Raw genomic sequence first — 26,461 nt, 5'->3', positions numbered from 1 at the left:
CATTTCGAAGGTAGAATGTATAGGAGTCTTTTTGTCTTTTGTATTTCTCTCTGAGACACAACTGATGGTTTTGGGCTAGTTACAGTGAGAACAAACTTCATTTTGGTTCTCAGCTCTCTTGCCTTCAGTTCATCCCCAACGGTTTTCTCTAGGAAATCCACAGCCACTTTGGTCTCTATTCTAGCCATCACTCAACCTGTGCCAACAAGGGCCTGCCTGTGAGAGCAAAGCTGGGCAGGCTTTGCCCAGGAGCCTAAGGAGGCTGGCCTCTTCCAGGAGGTTGGCCTTCTGCTTACTTGTCACACAAGTGCTGGTTATGGCAAAAATTAAGGCGTAAACAGGAAATTAAAAGCACCTAGCCTCATGCCATCTGCTGCATGTTTGTGTAAACTTCTTGTACTGTGTGCCATTTGTTTATGCTTTTATTCTTCCGAGTGTTAGCATACATAACTCGAGGAATCTGTAGCTCGCACTTCACAACTTACTGTGCATGTTCACTGTGATTGACAACTGTACTTACTGAGAACTTTTGGCCTTTTGTGGTTTCCAACATCCGGCTGGAATCCAGAGCGTCACACGTTGTGCGGTACACTCAGCTGTACCCCCAGCCCCCTTCCTTGCCTCTGGACATTTTCTCCCTCCCTCCTATTTCTGTTGTGCCAAGATTAGAATCCAGGTCCCATGTATTCGAGGCTCCCCCTCTGCCACTGAACTCTCTCTGCCCCACCATGGCCCTGCCCCCACTCCCCCCAGGAAAAGAGAAAACTCTCATTGTTGGAACATGCTGGGATCAGCCTCTGAGGGTGGTCTTTGGCATACCATTGAATAAGCCTCAGGAGCCAGGATGCTCTACAGTGTGACGCTATAGTGGCACTATTGCCTCTGAAGCTCAGCCTCCTTCCCTTGGCAACTGATGAGAGCTTGCTTCCCTTTGCCCAGGCAACAGGTCCAGAGATGTTTTTGTTTATTGATTTTGGGAGGCAGTTGGGACTTTGGCTGATTTTTGTCTTAGTTACTTGGTTACTGTTCTATTTTTGTGAAGAGACACCATGACAAGTCAGCTTCTTATAAAAGAACACATTCAACTGGAGCTTGTATATAGTTTCATAGGCTTAGTCCATCATCATGGCTGGGAGCATGGTGCTATGCAGGTGGGCATGGCTCTAGAGAAGTAGCTGGGAGCTGTGTATACCTGGTCTGCAGTGGCAGGCAAAGGGAGACTGACAGGCAAATATTGGCCTGGCATGAACTTTTGAAACCTCAGAGCCCCCCACCCCAGCAACTCTGGTCCTCTAACAAAGACATGCTTCCTAGTCTTTTCCAGTCAGCTAGCTCATCAGCTGGGGATGAACCATGCAAATAAAAGCCTGTGGGGACCATTATCATTCAAACCACCACAGTTTTTTTTGTTTTGTTTTGGTTTGGTTTTGGTTTTTCGAGACAGGGTTTCTCTGTATAGCCCTGACTGTCCTGGAACTCACTCTGTAGACCAGGCTGGCCTCGAACTCAGAAATCCGCCCGCCTCTGCCTCCCAAGTGCTGGGATTAAAGGCCTGCGTCACCAGGCCCGGCTACCACCATAGTTTTTGAAGCAGGATCTTGCCATGTAGCTCAGGCTGTCCTAGACCTAGCTATCTAGACAGTTTGCAGCAATCCCCTTGCTTCAGTCTCCTGACGGGATTAATGTTGACCTCCATCTCTGCCATGACTAGTTATTGTAAATATTAGCCTTTTTTTACCCACCAGCCTGGTTCCTTGAGGTCAAGCACACTCCAGTTTGGCTCCTCTCCATGGTAACTGGCCTCAAAGTTGACATGGGGCTCCAGGATAGAGACGTTCCTCCCCGACTGCTGCCCGCCTGTGGGTAAGGGGACCTCTGTCTCTGTGGGACCTGGGACTATCCTGAGGTTTTAGAAATGGCAACTCTGGCCGGGCATGATGGCACACGCCTTTAATCCCAGCACTTGGGAGNGAGGCCAGCCTGGTCTACAGAGTGAGTTCCAGGACAGCCAGGGCTACACAGAGAAACCCTGTCTCGAAAAACCAAACCAAACCAAAAGCAATGGCAACTCTGCTTCCCTCCTCCTGTGCTGTCTAACCCCCTTCTCTTCTTCCTCCTCTGTCCTCCGTGTCTGAGAACCTGTGGAAAGAGGAGTGGGTAATTCAGTGGGTGGACTCTGGTGGCTGAATCTCATTCTAAGTCATCTCAACGAGAGAGGCAGGTTGGCAGTGTGCTCAACATTGCCCCTGCTGGAAAGTCCATGATAGTGGCCCCGCTGGGATGTTTGAGGCAGATGGAGATAGCCCAAAGCTGAGCTCCTAGTAATTGGTCTCTGAGGGATGTGGCAGGAAAGGCCCCGTAGCAAATCCTGTTTAGGCTGACTTGAACAGCTCTCACTGACTACTGCCCTGGGAGTGACTGACATCCTGCCATACAAGTTTGGAGTTGGAAAACTCAGAGCTGCCTCCATTCAGCCCCAGGTGCCCCCAGGGCAGAGTTCGATGATGGACTGACTTCCAGAATGCTTGCCCCTCTAGTGAGTTCTGTGGCTCTTCATACCCCTCCCCCACCAAAGCTTTGACCTGTGTGTGTAAGCTTAGCCTGTGTGACTTTTGAATAATTTCAGAGTAATGTCTGTAACTAGCCTGGATTTAAAATATTGTTAAAAGTAATTTCTGCCCCAGCCATGTTCTCAGGGGATGAATAGGATGTCATATGTGGGCTGGGCCAATTTGACTCACGGAAGGTCCCTTCCTGCTGCTCTCCTGTTGGGTGGCAGATGCATTTCCCCCCTTCAGTTCATGGCCACACTAGTGATCTGTAAAGTCTTCTAGACTATATTCCTAGCCCTGCCTAGGAATTGTGACCACTCCCCTGCAGCAAGTTTCTCCTGGGAGTGGGTCTAAACATGCCTGTGGATAATCTCCTTCCTTCGAACTCGCAGGGAATCCTTCTGGTGTACGACATCACCAACCGTTGGTCCTTTGATGGCATTGACCGGTGGATCAAGGAGATCGATGAGGTAAGTACGGGTTTGTGCGTCTCCGGAAGAGACTGTGGGACCAAGCTGTGGTTGGGGCATGCCTGGGAGTGCTGCCACTATGGTCCTTCCTGACCTTGGGAGTGTTGTTCAGCAGTAAACAGCTGGACTCGCTGCATTGCAGAGGACCTGCACATGGCCAAGGGGTGGGGGTAGCATGTGGTTGTGCCTCTGCTAAGTTCTGACCCCCAACCTCTTAAGCATGCGCCTGGTGTTCCCCGGATCCTGGTTGGGAACCGGCTGCACCTGGCCTTCAAGCGGCAAGTTCCAACGGAGCAGGCCAGAGCCTACGCAGAGAAGAACTGCATGACCTTCTTCGAAGTCAGCCCCCTGTGCAACTTCAATGTCATTGAGTCCTTTACTGAGCTCTCCCGTATCGTGCTCATGCGGCATGGCATGGAGAAGATCTGGAGACCCAATCGAGGTGGGACTGAGGCTTAGTTCCTATAGGATGCTAGCTAGTGGAGTGATGGGGCATGATGGTGGAACTGCGGGCATTGATGGTGAAGTTAGAGTCTAGGTGGTCTCTTGAGAGCTGCAGTCACCTGGGCTGCCTGCTTAGACCTACAGGAGGTGATCTCTTTCCTGGCCGTGCTTTGAGCGCGGAGCTCTGCATGTGCACCTTTGCTGCCGAGTGGTCACAGAGGCAGGATGTGCAGCTTGGCAATGTCTGGGCCATTGTCCACACCAAGCACTTGATCAGAAGCCCCTAACGATGGCTTTACTTGGGTTACCTTCTAATAGGGCTCACTGTCACAGTTTCACCCTGTGAAGTCAGAGGAGAGCAGGGTAACTAAGTCCCTCTCTTGGGCCAAAGAACTGAGTTAACCTCCAACCAGAGCTATAGTAAGGGCTACATTGCAATGTCAGTCTGCCTCCTCACCCACCCCATCCTCAGAGAGCAGCCGGGCAGACCAGCAGCACTTTGAGGTCTGCTCTGCTCTAAGGCAGGAGATGGGAGCCACCCAGCGGTCAGACAGTGGGGAGCTGGTGAGATGCAGCAGCCAGGTTTTACAGGTAGTCTGAGGACCATGTAACTCCCCTAACAAACGTATCTGTTCCCTCCTTCATCTTGCCTTCCCCTCAGTTTTCAGTCTGCAGGACCTCTGCTGCCGTGCCATTGTCTCCTGTACCCCTGTGCACCTCATCGACAAGCTCCCACTACCTGTCACCATCAAAAGCCATCTCAAGTCCTTTTCCATGGCCAACGGCATGAACGCTGTCATGATGCACGGCCGCTCCTACTCCCTGGCAAGTGGGGCCGGGGGCAGTGGCAGCAAGGGCAACAGCCTTAAGAGGTCCAAGTCCATCCGGCCCCCTCAGAGCCCACCTCAGAACTGCTCTCGGAGCAACTGCAAGATCTCCTAGCGGGACCTGTGGGTTCCGCCTGTTCAGACTTGGGGCTTACGCTGGAGCACTCCTGGCCATGCACTAGGCCCTGCTGCGTGCAGGAAGACTTGGCTACACAACCCTGCCTGGGTCTCTCCAGGCTTTCCTCCACATCTGAGCTAGTGGAGGGGAGGGTGTGCAGGAGAGAACGTGCTCCGCAAACCAGGCAGCAGGGCTGCTGGTGCTACGGGGACCAGGTGTGAGCCAGTCCTGGACGCCAGGCTGGAAGTGAGCCAGGCTCCCCTTTATTTATATGGAGAACATTTTACCTGTTTTGTACATTTTTAAAGGGCTGTCAGGGAAGCCTGGATGCCCCTCATAGCCACATCAGCCGTTGGGGAGGCTCAGGATGTCAGGGAAGGGGGGATGAGGCAGTGGTGGAGGGTTCAGTGTTGACGCCAGATCTTTAGGTTTATAAACACCCTGCCTGGGTGTTGCTCGGAGGCCAGTGGGGAAGAGTGTCTTTCAGAGGCTTCTAGCAGCAGGCTCGGCTCCAGCTTCCATATCTAATAAAGGTAATCAGTATGCTGGGCATAGGCAAGGTTTCCGCTCCTGGGACCTCCTAGGAGAGGAGACGTTGGTACACTTGGGAAGCCCCACTCATCGTTCTCATTGTGCCCTGGAGAGGAGACGTTGGTTCACCTGGGAGGCCCCACTCATCGCTCCCATTGTGCCCTGGCACTTCCAGTGATGTTTACTATACACATCTCCAGGCCGGGCTACAGAGCTTCTGGCAGACTTCGTGCTTCATGGCCTCTAGCATCTGGGCTTGGGCACAGGGCCTAGGACCCCAGTGTCTAGCAGCTGGTACTCATCAACCTTGGCTGTATTTCATAGCTGCTCCTTGCCTCTTGTGGCCCTTCTGCCTTTAAGTTCATGTCACTGGAATCTCTTTGGCCTGTTTCTTAGTGACACTCTCTGGAACACCAAGCCCCTCCTTAGGGATTCACTGGCCTGAGCAACTTGTGAAGCCATGGACTGTTCCTCCACAATACTCCTCCCAGTCTGCGCTGGTCAGCCTTCTCCCCTGTGGGGATGCTGTCCCCAGTGGATGTCCTGTGTGACTGCTTCCCTGTCCTTGCCTGGTGGCACGCTGGTGCTTAACTCTACCTCCTGCCCTCAGGGCACTGGCCATAACAGGAGCCATGACCCCTGACTGGGGACCTCTCAGTGCACGTTTGCTAAGACCATCTTGCCATGGATGTTACTAGGGCACTGGTAGACACTGCGCCAGCCTGCTCTTCTGGGAGATTGGGTCAGTGCCTGTAGGGAGGGCTGTGGTTGTGGGAACTGCCGGATAAGCAGCAGCCTGACCTGGGAGCCTGACCCAGAGGCTGGGTACAGTCAAGCATCACCTTTCCCCACCAGTCCTGTTTCTGTTGACAGAGACCTTTTCTCTGGAACCTCGAATAGAATGGTATAGACTTAGAGGACCTGGATTGGCCTGCGTGCACACCATCAACACTACACTTGCTGCTGTGGACTCCACCATTCCTGGTTCTTTGTTCTTACTTCTTTGTACAGTAAATGTACTTCAGCAGTGAGCTCGTGTCTGTCTTTGTGAACATCAGTCTGGCTTCACCTGACTGCTTTGTTGGGGGTGGTAAGGGGTGTCTGGCAGTGTGTTCTGCCACAGGCTCCAGCATGGCTTTGCCTAACAGAATGATCCCAGGCTTTGTTAACTGACCCTGCTGACCTGCAGCCATCCATCCACTGGGTTCACATTCCCAGCCACAAAGTAGCCAGGCCTGGTTACAAGCCACACTGTCTCCAGAGGTCAGATCTTGGCCAGGCTAGACAGAGCCTTTACTCATAGCCCAGGGCACACAGCTCTACCACAACATCAAGGATATCTGCGAGTGGGACCTGCAATTGGTACCTTTAGCAGGAAATCATCTAGCAGGTTACAGACTCTGCAGGCCATGCTCACCCATATCTCATACACTGGAAGGTAAAGCTGAGTGGGTTAGGACAGTTCACTTTAAAGTGGCCTTTGGCTCAGGTGTCACCTGCATTTTTCCTTAGTTTTATCCTGAGCCTGTCTGTGGCCTGGTGGTCCCTGCCCCCTCAACACCAGGAGCTGCCTCACCCACGGCTCTTTTGTAGGCAGCAGACACTGGCGCCTGGTAGCCATCTCTTGATCTCCTGACCAGACCAGGCTCTTATTACCCTGCCTCCTGGGTCAGGAGGTCAGACAGAGGGTCACACAGACTTTTTCCTTCCTGTCTCTCAGAAAACCACTCCCTGGGGACCTCTGGAGCCACAGAAAGGGTTTGGAAAAGCAGATTCCAGGCAGGGCCTTTGTCTTGCCACCAGCTTTGATCTCCCTGCCCTCCCCCACAGTAGTGGAGCCTCTAGTTCAGTTAAAGAATGGATGCTGGCCTTCATGGTGGGTTGTTGGGGCAAGGCTTGAATGTCCTTAGATCCCTGAGCAACACCTAGGATGCTTGCTCTTTAAAAGATGCACTTGGTCATCCCTGAGACCCCCATCTGTCTCACCCTGTGTGATCAGCTGGGTGGCTTATCTGTGCTCTTTTGCACTGTGTATCAGTCATTGACATGAGACTGTCTATGGCCAGTGCACATGGGTCATCTGCTTCCACCCAGATATAAGATAGCCTTTTAATTTATTTTGTACCTACCTTGCCCATTTGAAGGATCTGAGTGGCACAGACCCTAGCTAGAAGCCAAGAGCCCAGTTTTAGAGAAACAGGTACATCTGGGAGGATGAACCCCGCTGAGTTGTGCCCTCAGCTGGTGAGATGCCAAGACCTAACTTTTTTTTTTTTTTTCCCCTTTTGGAGACAGTATGTTCTTATGTAGCCAAACGGGCCTGGGATTTGCTGTGTAGCTCTGGGATGGCCTCAATCTGGATCCTCCCGTGTCCCACCTACCCAGTGCTGGGGTTACAAGTATGTACCACAGATGCCAAGCACCCCAGGGGTTTCTTATTCCATGCCAGTGGAAGATGTGCCTTACCAATAGTTATGACAGGTGTGGCCCTTGTCTGCTTTGGAGGAAAATCTAGACTAATAGCTGAGGCTGGACTGAGTCCCTGCACAACCTCACTGAATTAAGGGACTGAAGAGCAGAGGACAAAAGCCGAAATTTACCAGCTCTGCTCCTCCTCCCTGAATAGAGTGGGAGGGTCTTTAAGGAGACTTTGATCCCTGTTGGGCTCCAGCTTGTAGAGGGAGGGGCTCAGGTTACAGCATCCCCCTCCCTGATTTGAGCTGGCCCTTCTCCGCCCCTTGGTGACCCTAGTGGTCAGTTGCTCTGGGCTTCAGGGCCTCTGGCCCCTCCCCAGCCCTTCCTCTTCTTCTCTTCCCAGTCCTATGCTCACCAGAGCCTGAGAGCCACCCACAGTGGTTGGGAGAGGGTCAGCCAGTATTTTGTGGACAGGTTCTGAGAGGCCCCAGAATAACTATTCAGGGTTCCAGAGAAGAGCATCATCTGTGAGCTCCAGCCTTGCGGGGTCCAAGAGGCACAGGACAGGGTCCTTTGAGGTAGGGGGTAGTGATCCTGGGCCCAGGACCCTATAGGTTGAATGCCTATAGGGAGTCTCAGCTGGTGGCCACACCCTCTCACCCCCTGGCCCTGTGGTCCTGTGGCCCTGTGGTCCCCATGCCTGCCCCACAGCCACTCCTGCCTCTGCTCTTTGTCTTTGTGCTCATCCATCTGACCTCGGAGACCAACCTGCTGCCAGAGCCCAGAAGCCATCCTGGCATGTGTCCCAACGAGCTCAGCCCCCACCTGTGGGTCGACGCCCAGAGCACCTGTGAGCGTGAGTGTACCGGGGACCAGGTGAGCACTGGCATCTCATGGGATCCTGGGCCCCACCCTAGCTCTTTCCTCAGTGGGGGGAGTAGACCCCAACCCTAGGAGTCTGCTTCCTCCAGGGTTCCTCCACACTCAATTTACCTGGATTTGTGGCCATGACCTGTACACGGGGCTCAAAGGATACCCCTACCTTTTTGTCCTCTGAAGAACAAGAACATCTCCAATTCCTGGACTGAATGCAACCTCCTCACCAATCCCATCTCTCACCTGTCTGAGCACCACTTTTTTTCTTAAGTCATGTGGGCCCAGACCTCTGACCCACCCCTGCAAATGGCACCACCTTCCCAGGCCTGCCTGTCTGTAGTCCTTTCCTCATATCCCAGACTGGGAAGGGGACAAAGAGCTCCCAAGGTCCTGCGCCCTCTGATGGCAGAGCATCTGCCTGCACACTGTTCCACCTGCTCAGGGGGAATGCTAATGAGGCCTGTTGGGGGGGGGGGGGCTTAAGGATTCAGCGGGGTTGAATAAGGTGACTGTGTGGCCTTAGTGTTCCTACTGTTCAAAATGCACAGCCACAGTTTTTCACAGGGGAGGAAGCTTTGAAAGAGGCAGCTACCTCTCCCAGGATAGAGAGGCAGGGTAGTGCATAGGCAAGGCTGGGGGGGGGGGGGGGGGTCAGGGCTCCACTAAACTGTCCCTGTCCCTCAGGACTGTGCGGCATCCGAGAAGTGCTGCACCAATGTGTGTGGGCTGCAGAGCTGCGTGGCTGCCCGCTTTCCCAGTGGTGGCCCAGCTGTACCTGAGACGGCAGCCTCCTGTGAAGGCTTCCAATGCCCACAGCAGGGTTCTGACTGTGACATCTGGGATGGGCAGCCAGTTTGTCGCTGCCGTGACCGCTGTGAAAAAGAGCCCAGCTTCACATGTGCTTCTGATGGCCTTACCTATTACAACCGCTGCTACATGGACGCAGAAGCCTGCCTGCGGGGTCTCCACCTGCACGTTGTACCCTGTAAGCACATTCTCAGTTGGCCACCCAGCAGCCCGGGACCACCTGAGACCACTGCTCGCCCAACCCCTGGGACTGCTCCCATGCCACCTGCCCTGTACAATAGCCCCTCAGCACAGGCAGTGCATGTTGGGGGAACAGCCAGCCTCCACTGTGATGTTAGTGGCCGTCCACCACCTGCTGTGACCTGGGAGAAGCAGAGCCATCAGCGGGAGAACCTGATCATGCGCCCTGACCAAATGTATGGCAACGTGGTTGTCACCAGTATCGGACAGCTAGTCCTCTACAATGCTCAGTTGGAGGATGCAGGCCTGTATACCTGCACTGCACGAAATGCCGCCGGCCTGCTGCGGGCTGACTTTCCCCTTTCCGTTTTACAGCGGGCAACTACTCAGGACAGGGACCGGGGTATCCCTGCCCTGGCTGAGTGCCAGCCCGACACACAAGCCTGTGTTGGGCCACCTACTCCCCATCGTGTCCTGTGGCGCTTTGACCCACAGCGAGGCAGCTGCATGACATTCCCAGCCCTCAGATGTGATGGGGCTGCCCGGGGCTTCGAGACCTACGAGGCATGCCAGCAGGCCTGCGTTCGTGGCCCCGGGGATGTCTGTGCACTGCCTGCAGTTCAGGGGCCCTGCCAGGGCTGGGAGCCACGCTGGGCCTACAGCCCACTGCTGCAGCAGTGCCACCCCTTTGTATACAGTGGCTGTGAAGGAAACAGCAATAACTTTGAGACCCGGGAGAGCTGTGAGGATGCCTGCCCTGTACCACGCACACCACCCTGTCGTGCCTGCCGCCTCAAGAGCAAGCTGGCTCTGAGCTTGTGCCGCAGTGACTTTGCCATCGTGGGGAGACTCACAGAGGTCCTGGAGGAGCCGGAGGCTGCAGGCGGCATTGCTCGTGTGGCCTTGGATGATGTGCTAAAGGACGACAAGATGGGCCTCAAGTTCTTGGGCACCAAATACCTGGAGGTGACATTGAGTGGCATGGACTGGGCCTGCCCATGCCCCAATGTGACAGCTGTCGATGGGCCACTAGTCATCATGGGTGAGGTTCGTGAAGGTGTGGCTGTGTTGGATGCCAACAGCTATGTCCGTGCTGCCAGCGAGAAGCGAGTCAAGAAGATTGTAGAACTGCTTGAGAAGAAGGTTTGTGAACTGCTCAACCGCTTCCAAGACTAGCTTTATGCATAATCCCCATTCCTGCCCTCCTTCCTGCTGAATAAATGTCTTTGCCTGTGGGAGTCATAGCCTTTGGTTCCCTTCTAGCTGCAGCGCCCCCCACCCCCACCCTACCCCCACCAGCACTATCTCCACTCCCACCCCCACCAGCACTATCTATTCAGATGGAGCTCCAGTTCCTACTTGAGGTCACCAAGTAGCACCAACTCACTCTTGGGAGCCCTCGGGGACATAGGAGAAAGTCAGCTCAGTCCCGCTTGAGCTGCCCATCCCCCAAGCCCTAATCATCTTCCAGACCAGTCCCCTTTTGCCCTCTCCCAGGTATTCCCAGCAAGCAATGTGGTATAGATAGCCCACAGTGGGCTGGAAAGGCTTTATTTTAAGGCCCATCAGACCAGGTTCTCTACAGCCCTGCGGCCACCAGACTAGGAGGGGCTAATATATCCCAAGGACTGAGGGAGGGGCTGAGGTCGAACTTGTTCCATGACAATTTTTTGACAGAGATGCTATTCTTTCCGGAAAATCAGGCACTTGTTGTTGGCTGGCATGTCCACCTGGAAAAATGCTTTGCTGGAGTGACTCTTAATCACAGGGAGACTCCCCACCCCCACATCGCCCTGCTTTCTTACCATCTTCTCCAGGACCAAGCCATTGGCCTGGCCTAGTTCCTTCAGAAGGACTGTGTCACGAAGCCCCCACTCTGGGTTCCTGCAGTTGGGGAGGAAGGTAGAAGGCACTTGCAGAGTTGAGGGTGTGAGTCAGCCTACCCTCTCTCTGAGCCAAGCCACCTCCTAGCCAGATCTGACCTGCATCTGAGGGTCAGGTCAAAGTCCACGTTGCTCTGGGGCGAGATCTTCCCATTGACGGCATAGGGCTTTGAGAACAAGACACAGTACATAGGCCCAAAGTCAGTCGTTCCCATACGGCTGGTTTGCAGGATAGGATGGGGTTCTTTCCATAGGAGTATAGAAAGAATAACTTTTTTCTGCCCTCGAGAAGGAAAAGGGCTAGGTCCCAGGCCCTGGGCTTCAGGAGTGGGGAAACACCCAAGTCTGATAGGGGTATCTTAAGGTAGCGTCACTCACCCCATAGGTGATCAGCACAGCCTTGGTTTTGAGCAGGTGTCCTGCTGCTCTGAAGAGCCCCTGCAGAGGTAGACAAGTAGGGCACAGTAAGCTGGGAGCTGGAGCCTCCTGCTTTCCTCTTTGCAACGTGAAAGCTGGGCTCCACAGTGGTCCCCACCTCTGTGCACTTCAGGGGGCTGATGTGGATCATATTGATGCAGAGCAACAGGTCCAGCGATCGCGGCGGAATACCGCCCCATTGCTCCCACTCCCAGGTCACGTCCAGGTACATCGGAGCCTTCACATTGGACAACCCTTGGTCTTGGGTGGTGGCGGCAATGCTGTGGAGAGCAGCAGTGCGTCGGAAAGGGCCGACGAGGCCCCTCAGTGATGGGGGGGGGGCGCTAAGTCCTGAGGAGCAGCAAGCGGGTAGCTTTGTCGACCCTGTAGCCCATTGCTTCTACTACCTCGGTCTGGCACCCAGACCTAGGCCTGCCCTCATTTCCGGTCTGCCAGCCCCGCGGTCCACTCAGCCCCAAGGGAAAGACACCGCGCCGCCGCACCTGTCCAGGCAGCGTTGGTCCACGTCCGACGGCTGCCACTCGGCGTTCGGGAAGGCCTGTGCAAAGTGTGCGGCGTGCTGTCCGGATCCCGAGGCCACCTCGAGTACGCGAACACCGCGCTGGGCAGGATCCACATACTGGCGGAGTACGCACAGGATGGGCTCCTTGTTTCGCTCAGCAGCCGCAGCCACCATCATCGCGGCGGTGTGGCCAGCCCCAGCCAGGGATGCGCGCGGGGCACCACGGGAGCTGTAGTCCAGCTCCTGCGCGGGGCACTACGGGAGTTGTAGTCGAACGGGCCAGCCGCCTGCAGCGGTATAATTGTTAGGAGGCCTCTCAACTCCTAAAAGGGTCTGCATCTGCCGGAGACTGATTCAGAAGGCCGGAGTTTGGCAGTGACTGCGGACAAGGAACAAGGCTCGAGTAGAGGCTGTGGTTTCCTGGAGTCTTTCAGCTGTAGCACCTTGTTTTCAGCGTGTTTGTCACTTTGAAAGTTCATTTGTTGCATTTGCGCCTCACCTTTTTAGGAATGGTGTTTCAAATTGTAAAGCATTCAAAAATGAACAGAAAAAATAAAAGACACTTGCGCCGCCCGGGAATCGAACCCGGGTCGCAAGAATGGGAATCTTGCATGATACCACTACACCAGCGGCGCTGTTGAGCGAGGCGGTAGTCCGTAGAGCATACGAATTGTGACGCAAACACGTTACTGTAACAGCATCATACCTGCGTTTTTTTCTATTGGCTCCGGTTCTCTATTGACAAGCGTTTGCAGGACAACATATCCCACCAGATCCCAAAGTGTTGCTGGCGTCCAAGGGAAACGAGAAAATGTGGGTGCCGCGAGATTTATAGACAGTCAGGATTTTGTTCTGCGCCACGGAAACCATAGCAGTCGCGATGTCTTGGAAGCCTGAGGCCGCGCTCAGGTCCTGAGGTTCAACCGGCCAAGCCTTGCGGGCGCGGGCGGTAACCGAATGGAGCTTGGGGGAACCCAGATGCAGGACGCCTCGGGTCTGGGACACTTGGGGCTCAGATGAGCTTTGTGTGACGCTGAGACGGCTGGCATAAGCTCGAGGTCCACGGATAGATAGCAGGAGGCGGTCAGTGACTATTGAAATGAAACTCGAAGAGACAAGTGCACGGACATGGGTACTTCTCTGATTCTCACCTTTGCGTGGAGATTTGAAGGCATCCATTTTTCACAGGGGCTGAATTTTAGAAAATCCCCAAGACGTTCACACTTGATTGCCAACAGTTAGTTCAAGGGTTGCGTGGGCTACTCTGCCCCATACTACATCTTGGAGCTCAGGGTTAAACATGGCTCCTGCTTGGGGTTGTGATTGAGGTGTGTATTCAGCCGGAGTGGCCAGGAATGTGGGTGTAACTGTTAAACTATGTAAGTGACAGGGTCCAAGGATGAGATATAGGGTGGCCACTCTAGAAATCCCTCTGAAAAGTTGCCAGTCCAGACTCAGAAAGAGTCCTGAAGTCCAACCCCTCACCCACTCTGAGCAGCCCCTGACAGATGGTTATGGATGTCTGGTATTGGTGGTGACCTTGACTGGACCTGAGTCAGGCTCTGCCTTTTACTGCCTCAGCCTCTGCATACCCGGCTTGCTTTTCCCATAGATTCTGGGGGGAGGGGCTGGGGGTGGGGCTGGGGGTGTGAGAGTCTTCCATATGTCCAAGTTCAGGAGAGGTTGAGGATGATTCTCCCTCCCCAGCAAAGTGCAACACTGTTCTAAACACCCGTATCTCAAGGAGAGCCCCTGGAAGAGGACCTGTGACAGCCAGGGAGCGACTTAAATTTCAACTGGGGCCTGTCAGTGGTGATACTCCAAGTCAGAGGCTGATCCACAGTGAGAGAAACTCTGTCTGGAAAACAAAAACAACAACAACAAAAAGAATCAAAATTAATTCTTAAAGCATAGTGGTATAGCACGCACACATTTAGTCTCAGCACACAGGATGCACTGACGCTTTCCCTAAGTGCTGAGGTCAGATGCCATCAGATGGGAGAAGAGGATTTGCTTGCAGTTGGCCTGCGTGAGCACCTGCTTCCTGGAGATCCTGAGCACTTGATGCTGGCCACGGTCTGGACCCTGTAAGATGGAATCTCCAGCCATGGCCAGCACTTGTTGAGGCTGGGTTCCTGTTGAGGTCAGAAATGCAGCTCCTAGAGCTGATTTTGGCTTTTCCAAATGAGTTTATCTTTATTACCAAGTTACCAGGGCCCTTGAGAGCCCCAGGTCTTAGATTTTGTGTTGTGTTAGAAACTTAAGTTACTCTGGTCCTCCCACACTCTCCTAGCTTTGGCCTCTGTCCTGGCTTCTCTCTCTGGGGTTAGGCTTAGAGGCAGTACTTGATGAGTGAGCGTCCAGCCTCGCTCTATTTCTCCCTTAAAGGCACTGGTGTCTTTGCCTTACACAGCCTGAACTGAGCAGGACTCACATTCTTTTCCTTAGCCCAGTCCCACGTGTTTACGTGTTTATGGTCACTTAGTCCAGTGCCCTTCAGGTTTCTCCCCAGCCCTTGCTGTTGCCCTGGTGGTTACTGTAACAAATTAACCCAAAACTTGGTAATAGAAAACAAGTTTGCTTTGTTATACTTCTGGAGACCAGAAGTCCAACACAAGGGTGTAGGACCACTGTCTCAGCCACTTGGCTGTGACTCCAACACAAGGGTGTTGGACCACTGTCTCAGCCACTTGGCTGTGACTCCAGTCCCTGCTTCACAAGTTCATACCAACTCCTCTGTGTTCAGATCCTCCGTGACTTTCTCTGAAAAGGGCATAGTCAGGGCCTGGAGACTCCACCAAGGACAGCTCTCTTATGGTTCTAGCTGTGATCTCCCATAGCCCCACTCCCTCGGACATTGGGCTGCCCAACTGACATACTACCAAGGCTCCATCCTCACAGAGCCTAGGAGCACTGCATCTGGGAAGACTTCACTGTGGAGCCCAACCCCCAACAGGCTATCTGCCCCTCCACCTCCTCAGCTTCCTGCTCCATAGAGATCACTAGCCTCCCACCGCTGTCACCACCCCATCCCCCTGGCCTCACCTGCCCATGCCCTGACCTCAGAACAAGGTCACCTGAAAGCCCTTCTTAGGGCCTCTGAACCCAACCCTGGCCTTCTGCTACAGCTATTGAGTGGGTGTCTTGCCCTCTCGTTCTGGTCAATGATTAAGCAAAGACTGAGTTTGTCCATTGATGAGTTTGTATGAGACTGGGCTTTAGGCCTTTAATAGTAGCTAGTTAGGGTTGCACATTCTTTGAAAGGGACCTGTCACAAGGGAGCTCCTGTCAGTGTGTGGCATGCATGCTTTCCACACAGGACCTTAGATGCCTACCTCCCCTTACTGCGCTTCATTCTGACCCAACTGATTCTTCCTGCCCCTTACTGGGCAGTGGTGACACACGCCTTTACTCCCAGCACTCAAGAGGCAGAGGCAGATAGATCTCTATGAGTTCAAGGACAGCCAGGGTTGGTTCCAATGAGAAACCCTGTCTCAAAACAAAACAAAACAACACAAACAAAAAACAAAACAAAACAAAACAACACAAACAAAAAACCCAAACCAACCAAACAGCATGAGCTCCCAGGATCCTGTCCTGCCTTCCTACCATGGCGAGTGACTAAACAGTGTCCTGCCTTCCTACCATGGCGAGTGACTAAACAGTGTCCTGCCTTCCTACCATGGTGAGTGACTAAACAGTATGCTTAGGCCATCTGAGTCAGGCCACAGTGGCCTCGGAGGGAAAGGTCAGTGAGGGTGGGTCAGGCATTGTGTAAGTGGGAAGGGACAAGTTTAGCCAGGAAGAGTCTCTCTCTCTCTCTCTCTCTCTCTCTCTCTCTCTCTCTCTCTCTGTACAAGTCCAGGCCTTAACTCTCAGCCGCAGGCCCGGTACCAGCTATTTCCAGGAGATTGAAACATTTCCTCTTTAAGGAGGGAAGCTATTTTTTTTTTTTTTTTTGTTTTTGGAGACAGGGTTTCTCTGTGTAGCCCTGGATGTCCTGGAACTCACTCTGTAGACCAGGCTGGCCTCGAACTCAGAAATCTGCCTGCCTTTCCTCCCAAGTGCTGAGATTAAAGGCGCGCGCCACCACTGCCCACCACTGCCCGGCTGAAAGGAGACTCTTAAGTAGGGTTGGGTAAGAAGCTCTCGGGATCAGCACTCATGAGTTGTCATCTATTCTGTGGTAGGCTTTTTGGTGACATAGTGAGAGTCACCTATGCTCCAGTAAGTAACCGCAATAACCTCATTGGCTCACCAACTAGACGTGAGTGGGATTTCTCATGCCTCCCTGGCACACTCAGCAGTCGTCTCAGAGCTGGAGCTCTCTCCAGCCCCTCTCTGTATAATGTAAGGCCAACGGCCCAGGGCCAAAGGAATGAAGGCTTGGCCACCTGGGATAAAGCCCCCTGGAGTTCCACTGGCATACCACAAACCTTGGATAGCCTGGGATTCAGGTGGACCAGCTATCCACTCTCACTCCTTCCTCACTGTTTATCTTGCTTAAGTGGTCCAAGACTTGACCTGTCTCCCCCTGTCCCTAGTCTCCTCAAATATTACAATAGGAACCTTAAGGCCAGGTGTCGGTGGCAGGGGCAGCACAAATCTTGGCAGATACAGTGCAAGACTTCACATCACGAAGCTCAGCTCAACATACATTTCATATGGGTCATCTTCCCCAGTAGTTGGGGAAAAGGCTCAGGACATACATTTGAAGAGAGGTTAGTACTTTTGGATTCGGGGTACCCCCTGAGGGCTCTATGTTCTCCTGGTCTTCCTCTGGTCCCACAGGAGTTTATATCTACTTAAACACTCTTAGAGCACTCATTCTAAAGCAGAGTCCTGACAACCCAGGCTTGTCCAGGCACTTGGCTTGGAGGGGGGGGTCTCAAATATGAGCGGGATTACTGGTGCTTTTAGAGATTGTTCAGGGTCCCTAGTGCTACCCTAGCACACAAAGAGCCCTCCTCAATTCAAAGAGCCTTTCTCTCAGAAATCTCAGACAGATACACACAACACATGCACACACATGCATGCTCCAGTCTAGAGATGGCGTACCCCTTGGCGAGTACACCCCGCCCCTAGCTCAAATTTAGTGACTTGGTCAATTTTCCAAAGGGTTGGGAAGGCTACCAGGTGGGCGAAGCTCCTTTAAGGGCAGGGGGCGTGTGTGGGTCGCTCCGCCCCTCTTTGCCCTCCTCCCTCCTTAAAGGGGCCGAGCCTCTGGAACCGCGAAGTGAAGCTGGTGAAGGGTGCCTGATCTGGCCGCTGCCAGGGGCGGGCGGGACGGCGCACCATGTACACTATCACCAAGGGGCCCAGCAAGCTGGTCGCGCAGCGCCGCACAGGTGCGCAGGGCGGGCGGGCAGGCGGGACGTCCTGACCGCTGGCTCGCGGCGGCTGACAGCGCCCTCCGCCCCGGCCCGCAGGTCCCACACAGCAGCAGGTGGAGAGCAGGCTTGGCGAGCTCCTGAAATGCCGGCAGCCCGTGCCGCCGACCGCGCTACCCGCACACGAGCAGCCCTCGGCACAGCCTCAGGGACCCTGGCCCCTTGCAAGGTGAGCGGGGCCGCCCGGCACGAGGGTGACCTTGGAGAAGGTTGATGGGGACCACGCGTGCTGGCGGGCAGGGGGCGGGGCGCAGGCAACTCGTGCACTGATGCTCGCCGGCTACTTCTGGGCCCAGCTGGCTTGCGTGGACCCTGGTGGCCACGTGGAGCCTTGAGGGCTTCCGACCAATCCCGCCTGTCAAGGACTGCAAATACTCAAAACCGAGGGACCTGGTGACCTTGGGCCGCTAACTTGGACCCCTTGGGAAGTGGTCGAGGTCAAAGTTGGGGAAAGTTGCCCAAGGCCCTGGCCCTCAAGGACTTCAGGCCCTGTCCTTGCAGAGCAGAAGAAGCGCACGTGTTCGCGCTGGTCTTATCAGGTCCCTGCCCTTCACTAACACCCTGGGACACCGGAGCCCTCCTCCCAGGCAGTTGCCCGCGAGCCTGTGAGTTCCAGGAATTTTCTGATTTTCCTATCCCGCAATGTGCCTAGGGAAGTTCAGCCCTAGCTACTTTGGATTTCAGCCGGTGTGACCTGGAAGTGATCCCACTCTATCAAGGCTGAACCTTTTACTTCTTTGGCTCAATTTTCTGTTTCCTGTATCGGTAGACTGGACTCTGCAAGCACGTAGGCTCTACTCTGGTAGAGGTGGCACGTGAACCCGCTAAGGGCCTCAGGCCCTCAGAGAGAGTACAAAGAGACCACAATCTCAAGGGAGGCCAAGAGGTAGACTAGCCTCAGCTGGGGAGTCGGTGTGGCTGGCTCCACCCCTCTTAGCTCTCAGCTACTGGGCTTCAGAAGCTATAGGTAGGAGATGCCTGTGTGGCCTGTGTTTGCCCCAGGGGACATCCGGATGGCATCGATTTATGTCCTTATTGCCCTTATGTGTCTGGGAGGGCTCTGTGGTGCAGATGTATAACCACAAAGCGGTCACCCAGACAAGGGACTTGGAGCTGGAGCTGCCTTGGTGACCCGCCTATCTCTACCTGGGAAACCACCTTTTAAAGTCCTTATTGTTGGGGGACAACGCGAACAGGCTTGTGGCAATATTTGGGTCAGTGGCCAGGAAGAGGAGGAGGTAGTAACACTTTCCAGAATGCTAAGTTGCAAGAGACACCACACTGCGCGTTTACTCTAAAAAGGCTTCAGTAAGATAAACTGATGTGAAGCCCTGGCAACAGCCAGGGAGAACACCTGAAGCCCAGGAGATTGATTTCCTATCCTTGTGAGTTCTGGGAACTGAGGAGATAGGCTAAGGTGTCTTCCCTACTTCCTCTGAGGTGGCCCTTTCCTGGGCTGGGAACTCCCATCTCCAATAGGGCCTGCACATGGGATTTTACCTCTAGTCCTTCGTCTTTTCAAGGCCGCCCTTCACAGTCATCCATGTTCACCAGCACCCCTGTCTTGTCTTCCCTGAAGCCTCTCCTCAGCTACCATGTCTTTCTGACAAGCTGTAGCAGGAGGGGACCCAGGAGGCACTGGTCATTCTCCTGCTGCTGTGGGGCAAACTCATGAGGCTTTCAACCCTAAATGGCTAGGCACGGGTGCTGCCAGCTATGGCGGCCAGGCCTGTGCCTCCGACATATTCTTTTCTCCTGGCAAGAGACAGATGGGAGAGACTTGAGATGAGACCATGTTACCATCTGCCCCACAAAGAGCAGATGGGAAAATGTTCAGGGGCCACTGGGCAGAAGAGCCTTGGGACAGAGTCAAGGTTGGGAGCGCTGGGGTCAGAATACTGCTAAATCTTGAAATATTGATTTTGAATCTTGATGCCCTTCACTGTGTGGCATAGGCAGGGAGATCCCAGGCCGAAAGATGAGTGACCAGTCACCTTGAGGGTAGGAGAGTACATGAGAGGATGTCTATGGGGCACTATGGCCTGGTGCTGCAGCAGGCAGTGGGCCTAGAAGTGGATACAGGTGCACTCTGGGATTAGTGCCCTTTCCCCTACAGAGCCCAGTCTTATATAACCACGGCCTCCAAGCAGAAGCTGGGCAGGGCTCAGCTCTGGCTATGCAGCGCTTGCCCTCTGGGGCCCTTTCCAGCTCCAGGGCCACCGCCTTAATCCACAGCCCCTGGCTGGGATTTCCTTTTGTTTGTTTTTTAAAGAATCCATGTAGGCCACAGGTAGGTGTGCTACTACACACCCACTTAGGAAGATTTCTGTTAGTCTAGACCCCGCCTCAACCAAACATAAAGACATAAAAAGACTCAGTGTCCAATCCCGATGATCTTTGGCCCTTTCAGGGCAGAGGTGGTTGCAGGCAAGGGGGTGGGGATTTCCATTAAGAATGCCTTTATGCCCTCTAGTTCACCAAATACACAGGTACCCGGTGGATTTGAGAGGAGTCCTGCTTCCTCTGGTTCCCACTGGCACATCTAAGATTTTCTGTAGCCACCAGACCCGGCCAGACCCGGGGCTGGCAGGACCCTGTACCCCTCAAGACCCTCCTCTTTATTTTAGTGCCCCTCTCACCTGAGGAGGAACCCAGAGCGGCGTGGGGCACCTGAGCCCAGGAAGGCGAGCAGGCCTGCCGGGACCGCGAGTACCTGGCGGAGTAGCAGGTGCAGCCCAGGACTCCCACCTCCTCCTGTAGGTGCGGCCCCTTTCCCTCCGTGGCCCCACCCCAGACTTCTTGAGCACAGGGCTTGGTCAGTTGCCGCCAGTCAACAGAGATGGCACATTCCTGCCCTGCACTGCCCTGGGCCTGTTTGGCCTCACTCCTGGATATAGAGTACAGCACAGGGCTATGGGGTGGGGGGGATGTCTCATTCAAGTTGCCCCTTTTCTCTTGCCTTGAGGAGTGGGTCAGGCTTAAGGTCATGTTTTTCCCACTCAGAGACAGCCCAGCATTTTGTGCTCCTCTCCATGGGGTCTGGGGGCAGCCAGGGACAGGGAAGAGTAAATGCTGATCCATCCTTGTTTGTTCTGTTTTCAACAGTGGGGGTGTCATTGAGGACATCTCTAGAAGAAGGGGGCTATGCTTGATGGGTGGAGATGGCAAAAGGTTGCTATCATGTTGAGGTCTGACCCAGGCTGCTGGAAGCCCGCCGGGTGGGGATTGGGAGTGCAGAGGAGTGGTCTCTGGGACCCCTGCTGAAGGTCTGGATACAGAGCTGGACTCTATCTGACTTGCAATCACTCACCTTCCCTGGGCCCAGGGCTACAGAACTGAACTGCAGTCAGCTCAGAGTCTGAAAGCAGAAAGGCCTTGTCCCGAAGCAGCTAAGGACAGCTGCTCTGGTTAAGGAAGGGTCTAGTTTGGGCCTGTGCCTGTGCAGGTGCAGTGGGTATGTACCGGGGCCACTCTTGAACCCTGCATAGTAGCTCCTGGACATGGCTGGTGCCAACAGTATCTGTCTCCTACCCTCCCACAGTCCCGGGCCAAGGCTTGTGTTCAATCGAGTAAACGGCCGACGGCCCCTCACCACCTCCCCATCCCTCGAGGGGACCCAAGAGACCTACACAGTGGCCCACGAGGAGAACGTCCGATTTGTGTCCGAAGGTAGTAAGGGACCGGGGGTGTGGCTCAGGCCACAGAATCCCAGTAGTGTGGCCCTGGCTCGGTCCTGTCCTTCCCCACTTCTCCTAGCAGCTCAGGGGCTGGACTTTTCCTTGGCTCTCTGCCTGGTCATGTCCATTCCTTGAGCTGGGCTGGAGTGCAAGGTGGCCCCCAGGCGCTGGGGTGGGAGGGACACCAGGGGTCCAGTTCATTCTAACTGTCCCTTCTTCCACAGCTTGGCAGCAGGTAGAGCGACAACTGGATGGCGGCCCTGCCGATGAGAGTGGCCCACGGCCTGTGCAGTATGTGGAGAGCACTCCTGATCCCCGACTACAGAGTGAGCCTCCCCCATACCCCAAATCCCTAAAGAACCCTCTACACCACGTAGCCTCAGGTAGTTGGGGAAGGAGGTGTTGGGTCAGAGTCCCCTGTTTTCCATTGAGTGCTGTGCTTAGGGTCCAGATTGGGGCGTGTGATCAGCTAGAGGGCAGAAGTACCAGCCAGCTTGAAAAGCGGCATCACTGCCTGACATTTATTCTACCCACAGACTTTGTACCTATTGACCTGGATGAGTGGTGGGCACAGCAGTTCCTGGCTAAAATCACCAACTGTTCCTAGCAGCTGTCCGGGAAGGAATGTTGCCATAATGGACCCTTTGCCAGAAGAGGACCATGGTGCGCTGATCCACCTTGTGGCCTGGCTGGGTACCGGCCACACCTGAAGTGCCAACATTTGGACTTTTGCACCTGTTGTTCCCTTGGCTTGGCTGTCCCAAGCTGCCAGAGCCAGGGGCCAAACCTCTCTAACCTCAGCCCTGCTCACTGTGCCCAGGGACCAGCCCTGGGGCTGGCAGGGAGGAGTTCAGGCTAATAAAGTTGAGAAACTGCCCTTTCAGGTGTCAGTGATTGGTGAATGGTAGAGGATGTGTGTTGGGGCCACGAGTCTACAAGTTCTCAGTCTCAGCCTCTAGCCTCCCCTAACACATCGTGATAGTCTGAATTGAACTGAGGGTCTCACACAGGCTGGGTATCTGTTCTACTGACCTACGCCCCCAGCCTTCTCTTTACTACCACTGCTCCCTCTTCTTTTGAAACAGCAGCTCAATGTGTAATCCTGGTTTACCTGCAATTTGCTATGGAGATTAGTCTAGCCTTAAGTCCACAGAGACCTGCCTTCCTCTGCCTCCTAAGGGCTGGAATAAAGACATGTGTCACTAGCCTGGGACTTTTGACCCTCCTGCCTCCCCAGTAGCTGGGATTATAGACTGGCTTGCAGCACCCCTCCTAGTCACACCCTCTCTTTACTCTTGGACTAGAAGGAGTTAAGCTTGGTCCAGCTCTCTCTGTTTTTATTTTTGAGACAGGTGGCTGGCTGGCCTGGAATTCACAGGGTGCTGGGATTAAAGACATGCCCCACCATGCTGCGATAACCAGGGTGATGAAGTCCTTGACCAGCTCATTTTGGAAATGTGTAGTTTCAAGCTGTCTCCTCTGAATCCACTACCTCTTTTTCTCGACAACTTGACAATCGCCAAAGTCAGACCCCAAGACCCAGATGATACTGGAGAGAGAGATAGGAATGAGTTTGTTTTCTCTGCTGATTAAAGAATTAAAAGGAGCTGGGCGTGGTGGCACACGCCTTTAATCCCAGCACTCAGGAGGCAGAGGCAGGTAGATTTCTGAGTTCAAGGCCAGCCTGGTCCCACAAAGTGAGTTCTGGGACAGCCAGGACTACACAGAGATATTCTGTCTCAAAAAGACAGACAGAAAGAGACAAGAAAGAGAATGACCACAAACAAGCTCAAGGACAAAACCAGACTAAAATAGAAGTTTGAGAATTTATTAGCCTTTAAAGGGAAAACCCCAGGGCAGGCAACTATAAATGTTCTAAACTACTGTGGGGAAGGAAGAGAAGGAAGAACAGAAACTTTGCTCTTAGAGATAAGGTCAGCCACTTTGCAGAAGGGCCTCCGAAGGTAATGGCTGGCCCAGGCCTTTAATCCCTGAACTACAGAGGCTGGAGCTGCGAGTTCAAAGCTATCCTGGTCTACATAGCAAGTTCTAGGACAGCCAGGATTACATAGATTCGGTCTAAAAGGAAAAAAAAAAAAGTTAAGCAAGGAACCCAGTACATTAGATAACAGGATTAACCCTTAGGAGGAGACAAGAGCATGTCTCAGAGGCAGAGTCCATTCTCTACCAGGACTTAACTGGAATAGAGTCCTAGCCCTAGACTGCAGGGCCTTCTCTCTCAAGCTGGAGGTCTGCTGTAGCATACTGGGGAAATGTCTCAAGGGTCTTCGGGAATGTGTTGACCTGTGATTATCTGAAAGCTGCACCCCAGTGGGCACTGGGACCTTACTCTCCCGAAGCAGGGCGACCCAGAGCGCCCTGGATGCTGATCAGATGCCTCCACACAAGTTAGCAGAGATGAGGCCCAGCCTGGGTGGGCCGTGGATGTGGACAGGTCTCACATACAGAAAAAAAGCTCTCAAAACCAAACCAAACCGGAGGCCTCAGAGAGGGTCAGCGACCACGCCTACTTAGCACAGTTCCCTGCACAGGGCTGAGGCCCCGGCTGAGCGAGGCCGCAGAGCCCCAAGCGGGAGGCAACGGCGGTGGAAGTGGGCAGGGCGAGCCCACACAAGACCTACGGGTCTGCTAGGTGCCCAGGAGCCGCGTCGCCGCAGCGGCGACGGAAGTGACGCGCGTTGCCCGGCGGCTGTTGCTAGGCTGCGTGTTTTGCGTGAGACAGCGTCAGCTGAGGCGGGAAGCGCGAGCTGTAGCGCCATGGCCGGAGGTAGCGGCGCGCGCGAGGCGCGCTGTCGTCAGGTCTCGCGTCCCGGGAGTCCCGGGTCCGAGGTCCCCGCTGCGTCAGCGACTGGACCTCGTGCAGAAGCCCGTCCCGCGGGCGGAGGTGGAGGGTCGCGGCGCGCTGCCCCAGACCGGTGCTCAGGCGGCGTCCCTTCTGCAGCCTGGCAGCACCCTTTCCTCAATGTATTCAGACATTTCAGGGTGGATGAGTGGAAACGGTCCAGCAAAGAGGGAGATGTGGCTGTGGTGACGGTACTGGCCGCGGGGTCCTTCCTGCCCCTGAGAAATCCCCAGTGGGCAGGCACTATGACTGCCCTCCAGCTTTGCGCCCGTTTGCAGCTCCCCTCTCTTTCTAGGACAAGGTCCTGAAGAGCGCTGTGTATCGCATCCGTGGGTCTGTATCTGCCAGCAACTACATCCAGCTCCCCAGAGCGAGCAGCCAGTCTCTGGGGCTGACTGGGCGGTACCTGTATGTGCTTTTCCGGCCCGTGCCTACCAAGCACTTTGTCATCCACCTGAACGTGTCCACCGAGGTGCCCAGCTTGGAAGGAGGGCTGGGTGTTGGTTGCTGCTTTTCCACCATGCTGTAATCTCCTAATGGCCTCGCTCTGCCTCATAGGACGGCCAGGTCATCCGAATGTCTTTCTCCAACCTCTTTAAGGAGTTCAAGTCCTCCACAACATGGCTTCAGTTCCCCTTTGTCTTCGAGACTAAGACACCCAGGAAAGGTGGTGACATTTGGTCCAAGAGGGACGGCTTGAATGAAGGCCCAGAACGGGATGGTACAGGCCCAACTGGGCATGTGCTTATGTGTGGCCCTGAGGATAGCTGTGGGATGGGGCTGAGAGGGTTGCAACAAAATGGTAGGTGCTGACCTCGTACCTGTCCTGCAGACCTGGCAGGTGTAGGGCCTTCTCATGCCCTCTGGACCTGCCTACAGCTCGACCTGCGTGACATCCTGATGTTCTACCTGAGCAGGCACTATAGCCATCTCAAGAGCGTCAGGCTGTGTGCCAGCCTGCTAGTCAGAAACCTCTACACCAGTGATCTGTGCTTTGACCCTGGTGAGGCCCACACTTCATGCCCCATCCCAATCAAAAGGCTAGAACCCTCCCGCTAGCTGGCAGATAAGAACCACTTACCAATTTCAGAGGAGAGCCATGCACCAGGGCTCCCAGTTCCAGGAAGAGCATTGGGGTGGGCTGGTAGAGTGGCAGATACTTGGTAATGCATGTTGCCTGGGGTGGGAAGGGATAGGACAAATGTCCCTCAATCTAGAACAGCCCTGATCATCGTAGCTGTCACTGTCACTGAAGCCCGGCGTGCAAAGTTGTCTGTCAACCCTATGCCTCGAGAAATGGCTTTCCCAGTGCCAAAAGGGGAGAGCTGGCATGACAATTACATCCACATTCGGTGAGCAGCTCTGGACCTCAGGTGGTGAGGGGCCAGGTGGCCTTTAGTCCCCAGATATTGATTTTGCTTCTACCTGTGTTTGCTACCCACAAGGTTTCCAAGTGACTGCTCCAAGGCGCCTGATAAGCAGGTTGCGAAGAGCTGTTCCCCTCCAGAAGCAGGTGGGCTGTGGTTTGACGGGGTGCATAGGGCTTGGTGGGAACAGTATTGGGGCATCCTGAATGGGGATCAGTAGCAAGGAGACTACAGGTTGTATATGCCTGGGGCAGCCTGGAGGTAGGCCCAGAGAAGGGCTGAGCTGGTGGCCCTCTGAGGTCCTAGAATCATAAGGTCCATGCAAGTGGCATCTGGTCGCCACACTTTCCTGTTGGAGAGACTCTGCCAGAGTTTAGGATAGAATGGTGGCAGTGTTTATGGTATAACATCTGTAGAATGGTAAGGGGACCCTCCTGTTCCTCCCTGCACCTTGGCTGACATCCTCATGGGGCCTCTTGCTGCTCTGCCCTGGCTCTTTGCTCCGTTGTAGTCTTCCTAGGTCATATGTCACGGCATCTGCCTCACCCAGTGGTCTTGGGCAAACCTTTGCTGAGCAGTAGGTCCCCTGTGGCCCAGGCATGTAGCTCTACATTGGTGAGTGCGCTTGGGAAAGGGCTGGGGACTGGTGCCCCTAGGGTGCTGATGGCACATGTTCCACTACAGCCATGCCAGGTCCTTTCAGCATCCAGTCGCCTTCCAGAGGTCAGCCGGACCTACAAGGATGGAGAAGTCTCCAGTGTAAGTGCCTCCAGCATCCAGAGCCGACATCCTTCAGGTCTCGATGAGGTTCCCGATGCACACATGGTGTCCGGTGAGAGACACGTTCTTGCTGACAGCTCGTCTGGCGTGCCCATGGCCCTTGAGGACATTGGTTCCTGTAAGGTGAGTGCCCATCTGAAGGCATTTGTGCATTGGTGAGATGACAGGCTGGCTAACCTGAGCCTCCTGGGGTGCATTCAGAGCGAAGGGCCTAGAGATGGGTTTGTTCCTGTTGCTAACTCTGTCTCTAGAGGAGACTGCTTCTAGGGGAGACTGCTTCTAGGGGAGACTGCTTCCAGGGGAGACTGCTTCTAGAGGAGACTGCTTCTAGGGGAGACTGC

The 26,461-nt window shown here is 54.4% G+C and overlaps 5 protein-coding genes and 1 non-coding gene across 7 annotated transcripts in view; 4 read left to right on the top strand and 2 right to left on the bottom strand.

Annotated features, from left to right (window-relative positions):
- The window catches only part of Rab40c (RAB40C, member RAS oncogene family), a 38,155-nt gene extending 32,182 nt beyond the window's left edge, over window positions 1–5,973 (top strand). The window contains exons 4-6 of the mRNA XM_021221007.2: window positions 2,945–3,022; window positions 3,242–3,464; window positions 4,128–5,973. Of these exons, the coding sequence (XP_021076666.1) occupies window positions 2,945–3,022; window positions 3,242–3,464; window positions 4,128–4,408 (582 nt within the window). The 3' untranslated portion in view covers window positions 4,409–5,973. The remainder of the gene's footprint in view (window positions 1–2,944; window positions 3,023–3,241; window positions 3,465–4,127) is intronic.
- Window positions 5,974–6,054: 81 nt separating this feature from the next.
- On the top strand, window positions 6,055–10,429 carry Wfikkn1 (WAP, follistatin/kazal, immunoglobulin, kunitz and netrin domain containing 1). The gene is made up of 2 exons (XM_021221006.2): window positions 6,055–8,233; window positions 8,918–10,429. Exons 1-2 carry the CDS (start codon window positions 8,054–8,056, stop codon window positions 10,394–10,396), a joined length of 1,659 nt encoding a protein of 552 aa, XP_021076665.1. The 5' UTR covers window positions 6,055–8,053; the 3' UTR covers window positions 10,397–10,429.
- Window positions 10,430–10,736: 307 nt separating this feature from the next.
- On the bottom strand, window positions 10,737–12,241 carry Mettl26 (methyltransferase like 26). The gene is made up of 6 exons (XM_021221009.1): window positions 12,024–12,241; window positions 11,639–11,801; window positions 11,482–11,541; window positions 11,203–11,270; window positions 11,026–11,104; window positions 10,737–10,950 (listed from the first exon to the last, which is right to left on the bottom strand). The coding sequence occupies exons 1-6, from the start codon at window positions 12,218–12,220 to the stop codon at window positions 10,903–10,905; spliced, it is 615 nt and encodes a 204-aa protein (XP_021076668.1). The 5' UTR covers window positions 12,221–12,241; the 3' UTR covers window positions 10,737–10,902.
- A 366-nt stretch (window positions 12,242–12,607) lies between these two features.
- Trnag-ccc lies at window positions 12,608–12,678 on the bottom strand. The gene has a single exon. It is a non-coding gene; the product is annotated as a tRNA-Gly (tRNA).
- A 4,589-nt stretch (window positions 12,679–17,267) lies between these two features.
- On the top strand, window positions 17,268–21,987 carry Mcrip2 (MAPK regulated corepressor interacting protein 2). Its single transcript, XM_021221701.2, has 5 exons — window positions 17,268–17,391; window positions 17,473–17,602; window positions 20,975–21,102; window positions 21,335–21,436; window positions 21,647–21,987. The coding sequence occupies exons 1-5, from the start codon at window positions 17,340–17,342 to the stop codon at window positions 21,715–21,717; spliced, it is 483 nt and encodes a 160-aa protein (XP_021077360.1). The 5' UTR covers window positions 17,268–17,339; the 3' UTR covers window positions 21,718–21,987.
- A 1,901-nt stretch (window positions 21,988–23,888) lies between these two features.
- The window catches only part of Wdr90 (WD repeat domain 90), a 23,935-nt gene continuing 21,362 nt past the window's right edge, over window positions 23,889–26,461 (top strand). The window contains exons 1-8 of one of the 2 annotated variants that reach the window (XM_029532975.1): window positions 23,889–24,164; window positions 24,269–24,445; window positions 24,532–24,640; window positions 24,806–24,976; window positions 25,211–25,325; window positions 25,419–25,486; window positions 25,852–25,955; window positions 26,025–26,243. In XM_029532975.1, the coding sequence (XP_029388835.1) occupies window positions 23,889–24,164; window positions 24,269–24,445; window positions 24,532–24,640; window positions 24,806–24,976; window positions 25,211–25,325; window positions 25,419–25,486; window positions 25,852–25,955; window positions 26,025–26,243 (1,239 nt within the window). Of the gene's footprint in view, window positions 24,165–24,268; window positions 24,446–24,531; window positions 24,695–24,805; window positions 24,977–25,210; window positions 25,326–25,418; window positions 25,487–25,851; window positions 25,956–26,024; window positions 26,244–26,461 lie in introns of both variants that reach the window. The other variant, XM_029532976.1, reaches the window with a different exon arrangement.

Source organism: Mus pahari, chromosome 21, assembly GCF_900095145.1.
Source record: "Mus pahari chromosome 21, PAHARI_EIJ_v1.1, whole genome shotgun sequence".
In the NCBI taxonomy this organism is placed as follows: domain Eukaryota; kingdom Metazoa; phylum Chordata; class Mammalia; order Rodentia; family Muridae; genus Mus; species Mus pahari.
The sequence above is the reverse complement of the archived record's forward strand: the minus strand, read 5'-3'. Positions and strand labels throughout refer to the sequence as shown.